The 12,407-nt window shown below is 48.5% G+C and overlaps 1 protein-coding gene across 2 annotated transcripts in view; it reads left to right on the top strand.

The window, feature by feature from the left end:
• Prkn (parkin RBR E3 ubiquitin protein ligase) overlaps positions 1–12,407 on the top strand; it is a 1,218,024-nt gene that overhangs the window by 1,172,029 nt on the left and 33,588 nt on the right. For both annotated transcript variants that reach the window (XM_028866686.2, XM_028866685.2), the window contains exon 10: positions 2,984–3,067. In XM_028866686.2, coding sequence (XP_028722519.1) covers positions 2,984–3,067 — 84 coding nt within the window. The remainder of the gene's footprint in view (positions 1–2,983; positions 3,068–12,407) is intronic.

The raw sequence follows: 12,407 nt of genomic DNA, 5'->3' as shown, positions 1-12,407 counted from the left end.
TCATTGGTACTACATAACTGTAATTTTCCTACTCTTACTAATTGTAATATATAAAAAAAAATCCGTGTTTTCCAATGGTCTCAGGTGGCCCCTGTGAAAGGGTCATTTGACCCCCAAAGGGGTCACAACCCACATGTTGAGAACCACTGTTCTTCATAGTTCCTCACTTTATAGAGAACAGATTCAAATTATTAGCAGCAAAGAGCCCACCGTATGATACAGCAGCACTGAAGGGGTAGCCTTGGAACAGAAGCAAATTATACATGAATTAATGTCGCCACTAGCATGTCCCCATGGTATTTTCTTCTCCTCTCCGCCCCGGACATGGCACGGCAGCGGCTTTCATTTGTGTGTGTCATCTTGGTGTTTTCCTTTATCGTCCTTTTTTTTTTTTTTTTTTTTCACAGTACCGGTGAATTCAATGTCTTTGTGTCAAGAGAGGCCTATTTATTCTGACAAACTGATCAATCTCCAGGGTGTTCCTGCACCATGAAACTGATTTTATATCTCATCCACTGGCTAATAAGATGTGAAGCACTTTTCCTGTCACGCTAAGAGATCAGGCCAGCTTCCCTCCAAAGTGGCTGCTGGAGTCAGAGCCTCTCTCTGTGGCTGAGCTGACTGAGCCACCGTGCACAGCTCTTCAGCCGAGCGTGCCAGAGCCAAAGGTCAGGGCGGGGCCAGCAAGAAGATGCCTGCACTCACTCTAAAAAGAACGAGAGGCATAGGAGGCAACCCCGACTCACCGCATCTAGGGTGATAAGTAAAATATCTGGGGGTAAAGCCTGGCCGCGCAGGCGAGCTGTGTAGGGACAGACGCACGCCTTACTTCCAGACGTAAGCCTGGAAGTGAAGCTGACATCCCATCACTCAGGACGTCAGTCAGTCTTCTGTGAGAAGTGCAGGGTGAGCATCCTGGACCCCAAATCTAACCTCTTCAAATCTGAACCTTGAGCACAATCATGCCGCAAGAGGAAAGTTCCACACCTGACCCTGTGTGATGGGACATAGTCACAACACAGGCATGAGGCTGGAGAGATAGCTCAGGGGTTAAGAGCACTGGCTGCTCTTCCAGAGGACCTGGGTTCAATTCCCAACACTCACATGGTGGCTCACAACTGCCTGTCACGCTGGTACCAGGGGACCTGACACACTCTTCTGGCTTCCACAGGCAGCAGGCATGTACATGGTATACAGATACACATGCAGGCGAAATACCCAAACATAAAATTTTTAAAATTTAAAAGAAATAGGCAAACTAAAAATGTATGTAATTTCCTTTTGGCTGTGTGGGTAAGGCATATATTAAGTAAATTTTGTGCACTGATTTGTGTCTAATCCCCCAAATATTTCATTATCCACATTTACATATGTGTATATGTATCTGTGCATATATGTAATGTGTGACTAAATGTCAATATGTGTTTATGTATATATACATATGTGTATACATGTTAAATATGTGTGATTATGTATGTGTGTATATACGCAAACATTCCGAAATCTGAAAAGTAATGCCAATTTGAATTAAATATGGTCCCAAACATCTTGTACTGAAGGATGCTCAACCTGCAGCTGAAGAGTCTGCCTGCATGGGGAAGGTCATGTGAGGGCTGAGCATGTTGGGCTGGTGTCTCGCATGAGTCCAAGAGAAACAGCTGATGTCTTTTGAAAACAAAGTTGGTGTTATCGGTACCATTTGTTTTTGCTTTCGCTTTTCAGTCCAAATTCATCTTACCTCAATCAAAACCGTGACAGATGCCTGGCTGATTTCCTGGCACGTGAGTGTCAGAGCTCTCCAGCCTCTGGTAGTCTTCTGAGAGGGCAGGCATTCGGTGGCTTTCCTCTGGTGTCTCAGATGTTATTTAGGTGGGATGATGACCCCAGTTCAGTGAGTCACAGCGTGGAGCCAGCCTGAGCCACTGCAGCAGCCTTGATGTGGCTAGCGATGCAGAAAACATGGCATGCCTTCTGGAGGGACCCAGTTACGCTGGGCAGTAATAGGACCAGTGCAGAGCCTTTCCACTGGGTCAGCAGGCACTTCCTTTCCCAGCTTCCTCTTAGTAAAGTGAAGGGGGGGCAGCAGGGTCCTGGGGTGTCTGAAAGGGGCATCATCACCCAGTGGGAAGACCTGGCATGTGGCTCTGTGGTCCAGTGCCTGCTCGACTACCTGAGGCCCCGGTTTTCATCCCCAGCATTGCCAACAACAAAAGACCTGTGTTCCTTTCCCACATTTGTTTCCTAAGACTGCTGAAACAAACTGTAGCAGACTGGAAGCTGTAAACAACAGAACTATGCTTTCCCTGTGGTTGCCTCCGGGGCCTCTCCTCTTGGCTGTCCAATGGTGGCTTCTCATCATATCCTCATGTGCTCATTCCTCAGCCCTCTGACCTCTTCTTACAAGGACACTCACGGGTTAGAGCCATCTTAATGGCTCTTTTACGGCACTCACATGTTAAAGGCTCCGTGTCCAGATGTAGCCTTAGAGCGATAAGGCTGGGGGATTAAAACATCCCCTTCTGAATCTCAGAGACTGAAGGGGACCACACAGAGGGACTCAGTCCAGCCCCCAAACACCCCAGTCCTTATTTTTATAACAGGCTTTCAGTACAAAACTAAGTCCACTGACCACAGAAGTCTGGTGTGTTTGTAAAACACACTTAGAACAAACATTGAAGACGAGCCTGGAATGAAGTCGTTGCTCTGGCATCCAGAAAGCCTCATCACAAGTGTCCCCCTTCATTGCTGCCTCCTCCGGTGGGCTGGGGACAGCAGGAAGAAATGAAATGGGACACACCATTCACCTTTGCTACCCTGTTGAGGTGCACAGAGCACTCTCTAACAGTGAGCTGTCTCATCAAAATACAAGTTGATCCCACTTTGCAAACAGTAATTTGACACGGAAGCCCCAGCTCACACCAGATAGACAGCAGTGGATTTGGAATGCAACCGAACGCTCCTGACACACGGTATTCTTTTGCAGTTCGTTTTCTGCCGGGACTGTAAGGAAGCATACCACGAAGGTGAATGCAACTCGCTGTTTGAAGCCTCGGGGCCTACTTCTCAGGTAAGAGTGATTTCTGCATCCTGCAAAGCAAGGCCTGGTACTCTGGTGGGTAGCAGCCCCTCTGGAGGTCACAGGAAGTTAGTTCCAATGTGAGAGTCCAAGCATGGACTGGACTTGGACCTGACCCTTTGGTTTCCCCAGGATCAGCCTTCACTCACAGGGCATGGAGTAGCTTTTCCAATGGCCTTTGGGGTATATCCCTGGTCCCTGATAGGTTTTCTCCCTGGGGAGTATGGAATAGGGATAAGGTACATCAGAGGAGACATTGGGATAAGAAAACCGAACAGTATCTAAGCCAGAAAACTCACTACTGCCCCTACTTTTGTTTTATTATTTAACGCCTTTGTTGTAGGTGTATCTAACCTGTGACGCATAGGCTGTGTGCACAACCCAGCTGTGAACACAGCTCAACACTATATCATAAACTTGCTTAGACCATTGCAAGGGTTTTTGTTTGTTTGTTGCTTTTTAGAGTTTAGGGGAGATGACTCGATTAAGCAGTTCTCAAAGCATGACAGAGTGTGTAGATGACATCTGTCACAGTCTCAAAAAGTTGGACACGCCTGAAAATTACTTCTGTGTGTGGCATGCACAGACATCCCTTGCCTTATGATGGGGTGGCATCCCAAATAAACCCATCATAAGTCGCAAATATTACAAAGTCAAAAGTGCTCTGAAAGACTCTAACCTACAGAATGCCCTAGCTCAGCCACACAGCACACAGTAGGGTCTTGATTGCCAGCCCTGGCTGGTGACCACAGGGCCTGCTACCCCTGCCCAGCATCACATCAGAGGATGGAACCATGTAGCTACTCAGGGAAGAGGCCAAAGTCCAGAGCCCAAGTATGGTTTCTACTGAACATACATCACTTTTGCAGTGTCCTGAAGAATCGGAGCCGAAGCATGGTAAATCAGAGACCATCTGTATCCAAGTACTCTAACAGGCAAGCAAATGGCTGCACGGTTTCATCAGTCTCACTGAGAGTGCTAAACTGTGTCTTCATCCTGACTGAGGAAAGATAGCATTTCCTGGACCCCATTCACTAATGAGCTATTCGAGGCTTGGGGAAATGGAAATGGGTTTCCTTTTATTTATTAATTATGGCCAATCAAATCTTAAGAAAGAAGAGTTAAGAACTTCAGCACAGTTGATGAATTTGCTCGTTAGTTTTCTCTCCATATAGTTGTTGACAAGGGTTTAAACATCAAATCTATGCAAATAAATGCTCCATTTCATTGATAAGAACCTAGTAAATAGACATAGAAATTTTAGAACATTTCAATTTTGTAGTCGAAAACATTAAAGATCTGGATGATCTCAAGTCAGTGCAAAGAGAAGTGTATCCCTGTAAGGTGTTGTGCAGCTGTGTTTACTCAATATTAGCATAACTAAATAAATATAATTAGTGTGCTTGGGCCTTCCATACAATCCTCCATTGTTGACCACCAGCATCTCAGGAGACTTAGGAGTAAACTGCTATTTCCACAGCCAGGGAGGCACCTCTGCCTTCTGTTCATTTATTTCAGCTCAGGGACACTCAAGTTCAAGCTCACTGGGCACTGAAAGCAGGAATAATAATATCCCTGGGACCCCTGCCTTGAGATCTTTGAAGCAAAGGATGATGAGGCAAGAGACTCTGGGAAATGGGGATAATCAAGCAATTTGCATCCATCAGTACCCCAGACATGAACCAAAGCTCCCAAGAAGTGAGATTCTATTTGAAGAGGAACAACCAACCTTACTTAGTCTTAAGCTGCCCAGGCACCTGACAATGTCATCATAACCTTAATATCTAAGCCATAAAAATAGAGAAAGGAGCATTAAAGATGACCTTACGCTCACATGATCAGTACCCAGGGAACTGTAGCCATCCTAATATCAGTGTGTATTAAATTGAACATCTGTATGGGTCAGGAAGCCTGCTAGGCTAGCTGGGAAAAGGTAGATGAGGATGCTTCCCTTAAGAGGATGGCAGGAGAGTCATGGGAGAGATCTAAAGGGAAATGAACAATTGTACCAACATACCTGCTGGCCAAAGCCCAGCAGATCTGTAGTTTTGCTATAACACTTCCCTGGAAGTCACAGAAAGTGGTTCTGAGCTTGTCAAGCAGAAGCCTGGACTCTTCACAGTGGTCCTAAAGACCGTTGCAGAAGAGAGCATTTGCGGGCAAAGGTACAAGCATCTCTCCTGCCATTCTCCTGTGTCCATTCCTGTATCCCGGAGCCCAATCCAGAACCTGTGCATACACATGGGATAGATGTGTGTTGAGTGCCGGTAGCTTCTTAATGAAAAGGTATTATTTCACTTAACAGATATATACCAAACACATATAGTAGATGCGGCATTGTTCCAAGCCCTGTGAATAGAGGGCCAGAGCCCTGCTTTTGTAGCAGTTACGTGAACTCCCTAGATACTGAAAGGTCGTACAAGTCAACATAAGGATTTCGATGAGTCATGGCTAGTACATGTCAGCCTTGAGTCTAGAGCCCTTCCTCTAGAGATCCCTGACTCTAGACATGCCTCCTATGGACATCGTAGAGCCCCAGTCACAAAGCCACCCTCACCCTCCTACTCCTATCTGAAAACAAAGCAAACTGCCCAACAACTTAAGAAAAACATGTCTGCTGCCCACCCTGGTGGTCTAAATGAAAATGACGCCCATAGGCTCACATATTTGCAATCTTAGTTCCCAGCTGATGAGCTGTTTGAGAAGGGTTAGGGGGTGTGTCCCTTGTTGAAGGAGGTGTGTCCCTAGGGTGGGCTTTGAGGTTTCAAAAGCCCATGCCAGGCCTAGTGTGTCTGCCTCTCTGCCTGCTGCCTTTGGATCAGGATGTAAAACTCTCAGCTACGGCTTACCGACCTCCACGTTCCCCAACATGATGATAATGGACTAAGCGTCTGAAGCTGTAAGCTAGCGCCCAATGAAACACATTCTTTTACAACAGCTACCTCAGCCATAGTGTCCCTTCAATAGAAGAGTGACTGAGACATCCCCTGTTGCCAGAGACAGGACCTGAACTCTTTGCTGTCACATTTTCCCCGAGTCTTGAACTCAGTCAGGGTCCCACAAGACGACCAATCAGATGGAAGGCACCTGTGGTGGTGGGGTAGGTCACAAGAGCCAACAGCAGTGTGGAGGGCTGGGTCAGCATTGGTAGGGGCCACAGGCACCCTAGGACAGAGGAGGCAGGTACTCCAGGAGCTGTGAGCTAGAGCCATGGACGAAGGAGGGGCCTTGGCATAGGCATAGTCATGGAGAACCCAGCATTGGGCCTCAAGCAAGGAGGGGACATAATGGGACCTCTCAACTTCTCTCTTCCTCCTTCTCCGTTCTTGTGTTTCTCACTGGCCACCCACAACTGAAGGTTGTTGGGGTCCTCGGGACAAAGTCCACAGGAGTCACCTCCTGGGGACAAAGAGGGAAATGCATGCAGACTAGCCAGCACATTCTTGCTGGGCAACTCATCAGCCCTCCATAGCTACTCTTGGGCATGGAGAGGATGAACCAGGCAAGCTATTTCATCACACAGCAATGGCCGGTCCCCTTCAGCAACAGAATGAAGAGGGGACTGTTTTCAACAGAGCTGACTTGTTTCTTGCTGCCCACACTCACTAGGAGGGTAGCTGCGGCAGCTTCACTGCCCTGCGGTCCTGAAAAGAGCGACAGAATCAGTGCCTAATTGCAGCCCCCCTTGAAACTGGTCTCCAAATGTGTCCGTGTCCAAATGCCGCTAATCCTCATGAACCGCCCCCTCACTGGGCCTCTTCACATTTTCCTTTCAGTTTAGTTCACTCAAGCATTTTTTTTCCTGTGAGCCACCTGTAACTCCTCTCTGTTCTTCCCTTCATAGCTGATCACTTTCTGTTTCTTGATCCTGCATTCTCCAGAAAGGGGAGCCCATTTCTCCTGGGGCCCAACCAGCTTTTACTATCAGTTAAACTGCCTGACCCAAAACTTAATGTATTTTTTGATTAATGCAATTTCTTTTAACGGCAAACTCAAAACTTGCTTTTCAATTGGCTTTGAAATATTGAACAAGCTTTAAGTTGTAACAGCTGAGAGTTTTGGGAGTCTGTGGCAGAAGATCAATCCCTTATGGCCAACAAGAGTCCAGCCCCATTTGCTCTTGCCTGGTACTTGTTTCCTGGGTACTCTGGTCCCCTCCACACTCTCCTCCAAACTAAACGCTTGCCCTTACAAACCACAAACACTGATCCACTCTCCCAGTGGTTCACAGTAGCTGATGGTACTCTCCCTGTCCAGTGGCGGGGCAAACTGAGGCGTCCCAACATTGTCTAAAGCCACAAAGAAAGTTGACATCAGTGGCTCTAGTTGAACAGAGTCATTTGGGAATGGTATCCTCTGTCTCTTTGTCTCTCTGTCTCTCACTTGTTCTCGCTCTCTCGATCTGGCTAGTGAGTCCACAGTACCCAAGAGGAATGCATTCATCCCTAACTGCTGAACTCCTATTTAACCTTCAAGGCCTATGTCTCCTCCTCCACAATACCCTCTGCGCAACCCAGTGCCTCCCCTAAGCCTCAGGATAACTGTGCATACCCACGTTGCCATCCATCCCATGGAAACGCTCTTCTGACTTTACTTCCAGGTGCCTGGCCCCTAGCAAGTCCTCCTTAAAAGTTTGCAGAATGACTGCCCGCTCCCTCTGTCTCCACCCCTCCCCCAGAAGGTTGCAAAAACCCCAGAAAAGAACTGGTCACTTCCAGGCTGGTTCTTGTCTCAGCCATCTTTTCAGTCGTAGGAGGAAGGAGGGTTACCCTAGCGAAGCACAGCTCGCTTCACCAGCCTTCCGAATCACAGGAATTAAAGCCAGCATTTGTCTGGGATGAAAATAATTGTGTGTGCTTGGAATGCATGTGTTTACAAATCGCTTGCAAATGTCCCTTCTTGTGCTGAGCATCATCACAATTTCTTTGTGATAGACCTTTATCAAAGGCAGGGAGGGCACCCAGAGGTGTAAGGCTGCCAGGAGACCTTTATCGTGGTCGTGATAATTGATAACTTGGGTCATTCCTGCTTCTGCCCCTTGATTCCTGAACCAAGTTTGCTATTTATTGGAGACGTGGCACTGGATGATGGGTGTTAGTTTACAGAGTAGACTGCATTCAGAGGACAACACGTCATTTTAAAGCACAGCTCTAGCTGCATGTTGAAAGCTACTCCATCCCTCTTACCAGTCCATAGCTTCTGGCCAGTGTGATATGGCATAGGACCAAATTTCCCTGTGGTCGTGTCCCCACTGTGACACATCTTTTGTTTCCAGAGGATGTCTTTGGTCCAAGGCAGTGTTGTTCAGGTTGTCAGGCATCAGGTGGTAGAGCTGCCTAAAGCTGTGTTGTCCATAAAAGCAAACCCCATACCCAGGGTAGGAGCAACTTCCTGTCAAGGTATGAGGTCTTCCTCTTCCAGGACATTGTTGGTTGGTACCCTTGAGGGATGAAGCTCTCCTCAGGTCTTTCTTGGTGTCATCTTGGGTGAAGAACAGCAGCATCAGCAACATCACCCTTGGTAGCTGGATGTCTGACTGACAGGAACTGGCCGTGATTGCCTCACAGAAGCTCACTGAAGTGGGATCAAAGTGGCCAGTAGCAAAGGCTGGCCAAGGCCAGAGATCTGGCTTCTCTCTGCTTTGTTTGGGAAGCATCTGGGTGTGCGCTGTCCTGTGAGCATTACTGTGTGGCAGGTCATTCACATCTCATGCCCCCTCGAATAGATCTGCCTGTGTGCTTTCCTGCACATCCCCTTGACCTACTCCTTCTCCGTCTTGCGGATTTTCTCCGTCCATACCCTAACTAACCAACCGAGGTGTTACATACCCTGCTTATGAATCTGTATATACTCAAGACCTTTCCTTATTTTTTTAATTAAGATTTATTTATTTATTATATATACAGTATTCTGCCTGCATGTGTCCCTGCAGGCCAGAAGAGGGCGCCAGATCTCATTACAGGTCGTTGTGAGCCACCATGTGGTTGCTGGGAATTGAACTCAGGACCTCTGATAGAGCAGTCAGTGCTCTTAACCACTGAGCCATCTCTCCAGCCCCAAGACCTTTTCTTTCCACACAAAGTAGATACTAAACTTCTCTCTACACATTCATTGCCACAGCATAATATCACAAACTGAGTGGCTTATAAAGAATAGAAGTTTATTTCTCAGTTGGAGAGTCCAGGGGTCAAAGGTAGAGGTACCCAGTGAGGATCTGCTAGCTAAGCTTTTGATGAGACCTTCTCGTTGCACCCTCTGAGTGGAAGAAGCAAAGGTGTTTTTCTGGGGGCTCCTTTATAAGGACACTAATCCCCTTCGTGGGATTCAGCTTCATGGCCTGGTCACTTCCCAAAGGTCCCTAGTTTTCAACGGAGGAGACTTGAGGGGACACACACCTTCAGACCCTAGACAGTGCATTGCCCAAGGTTCAGCGCATCTAGAGGGGTTCTCCTCACCCCTCATTTAATGTTAGAGGAGGTCATTGTGCAGCACCAATATGTTCCTAATGGTTTTCACATGCTAGGAAAACCCAGCTGTGAGGCCTGCATCCCTCATCAGACCCCCAAAGACTCCTACTGACTCCACACCTACCAAGCGTCCAGCAGGAGGCAGGAGCGCCACAATGGAAGATGACCAGGGGTCTGGACCACCCGCTTACACAGTTTCTTCCTGCACTGTGGCCTCATGTGGTCTCATCCTGGAAGACACATGTCCGTCTTAGGAAGAATCGCTGCCTCGATGCTCCGCCTCCCCAGGGTTTGGCAGGACGTCATCAGCTTTGTCTCTCATGTGCATAATTTTCAGTGGCGGGGCATGGTAGATTATGAGTGGGGTTCTCTTTCTGTATCTCCATAAGCACCCTATTTCTTCCCCCACCACAGGCGCCTGGTGCTGTGCCATAAGGTCTGCCTGTTCGGGGCTACTCAGAGCCCAGCCTGACCCTGCTGCCCAGTCCTTGGTTGCTCTGTGCCTAACCCTCAGCCTCCAGGGCTCTGTCTCTGCCAGTTATGACTCCGTCCAGCAGGAGGGTATCCAGCTCCATCCCTCTTTTTAAAGTTTGCATCCTATCTATAGTAGGTGCCAGTTGTTACCAGGATGATGCCTAGAGAAACAGTCTGGTACCTGGAAGGGTCTCAGGTGCTTTCCGGAACACTGTGAAGGAAGGCAGCAGGAGCAGACAATGGTTGTGGGTTATTGGCTCCAGAATAGCTCCTGTGGCCTAGGGCCATTTTGCTCCAGAACAAATCTTTTCACACCGGCTAAGTGCTTTGTAAAGGCACCACCGTGTGCCTAGAGGTATCTTCAGCATTTATATGTCAGACTTAGAAACGGAACCACAGGCAGTTGCCACAGAAGGCTCAGAAGACCTTCAGAACTGAGAGATCCCCACACAGTGCTCAGTAGGGGCCCAGGACCCCCTGTGTGCTAGACAAACACCCTCCACTGAGTTTACCCTAGCCCCAGGCTCATGAACGTCACCTTGCCTTGTGGCCTAGGGGCCGGAGGCAAGCTTTCCACTGTGGGCCACACACACAGGAGTGTGGATTGATCAAGGCAGTACTCTGTGGCCGGGTACGATCCTGGACTGCATCTCAGCCCAGACCATCGGCGCCCAGCACTCCGGGACACTGAGAGACCCCGGACCTCGGTCCCAAGGTGACTGTGGCCCCTCGTGTGACATGAGAAAGCACACAGCAGCCTATGAATACAGCAGGGAAGACAGAGCCACGGTGAGCCTGAGGGAGAAAACCACACAATGGGAGGAACTAGGAGACGGGCTGCCAGGTGTGAGCGCTTTTCTAACCTCGCCAGGAGAGGAAACAGCAGAAGCAGGGTTTGGGGGGGGGGGCAATTTCAGTGTGGACTTCTCCACAGAGGTGTCCAGGGGCAAAAGCAATAGATGCATAGGGCCTCTTGGAGGAGGGGGCGATCCTGGAGCCAATAACCAAGGCTCTAGATTGCCTGTCTCCAGAGGATTGCCCTTACCATGGTCTGTACCCACCCAATTGTGTGTCCCCCCCAGTCAAGACTGTGAGGGGCTTTTCGTATTGCCGTGACTTGGGAATGTATTTACGGAACCATTGTTGCTTAAGTAAAACAGCTGTATTGATGCTCTCCTCCCGAGCCCTCCACTCTGGACACAGCCTAAGTGATGTGCAGACAGAGCAGGATGGCGGTGATAGATCTCCATTAAAGCCAGCACGTCCTCCTGGAACGTCCCTCCATCTCGTCTATGGGAGCTAAATAAACGCTGAGGACACCAGCATTCTCTCAGTGGTGCATTTACAGAGCACTTAGCCTGCGTGCAAAGGTTTGCTCGGGAGCAGAAATGGCCCTAGGCTGGCCATCAAAGGAAGCCGTTTGATTTCCCTCACACGCAGTCAAGTCACTCAAATGCTTGCAGCTTTTTTCTTCTCTGCCACACGAGGCCAGTAAGAGCTGCTGAACTATAAATAATGAAATGAGAAGGCACGTGAAGTATTTTACAAGTCCGGGGGTACCACAAAATGATAAAACGGCGGGCCTTGGGTTGTTTAAGGCTGGATGCTAAAAATGTCGGGTACCATAGAGGGAACGTGAAGGATGCGGTCGAAGGGCCAACAGGAGCGTGTTGTATCCAGGCAAACCTCCCTCTTTATCAATTACCTGGTCCCAGCTGTTCTGTCACGGCAGGAGAAAACAAGTCATCAATAACCTATTCTCCTAAGTTGTAACAGAAAGAGCGCTATAACAGAATAACAGAGACTAAGTGATTTATGAAGAAAGAGGTTTGATTTTGTCTGTTCAGTTGGTTTTTCAAGACAGAGTTTCTCTGTGTAACAGCCCTGGCTGTCCTGGAACTCACTTTGTAGCCCAGGCTGGCCTTCAAACTCACAGAGATCCACCTGTCTCTGCCTCTCGAGTGCTGGGATTAAAAGCGTGCGCCACCACACCCAGTTTAAGAAAGAGCTTTCTTTTGGCTCATGGTTCTGGAAGTCTAAGCATGCACCATTATCCATTCGGCTTCTGGTGATGGCCTCATGGCAGTTCGGCTCCGGGCAGGAAGTGGAGGACAAGCAGGCCAGTGGAGAAAGGGCAGAGACGGTGCTGACCCACTCTGTAACAACTGTTCCCTGGGAACTAATCTAGTCTAGAGAGACATTAATCCCTCTTAGAGGGCCCTTTTCCCAACACCTCTGACTGCAGCAGATTCCACAGGACAGTGGCCTCACATCTACCCTGGGAGGCAGACCCTTCCAGAACAGACCCAGGATTCATTCATTCATTCGTTCATTCATTCATTCGTTCTCTCCCCTCCCCTTTCCCTCCCCTCCCCTCCTCTCTCCCCTCC

Source organism: Peromyscus leucopus, chromosome 8a, assembly GCF_004664715.2.
Source record: "Peromyscus leucopus breed LL Stock chromosome 8a, UCI_PerLeu_2.1, whole genome shotgun sequence".
Taxonomy (NCBI): Eukaryota; Metazoa; Chordata; class Mammalia; order Rodentia; family Cricetidae; genus Peromyscus; species Peromyscus leucopus.
This window is presented reverse-complemented; position numbering and strand designations above follow the sequence as displayed.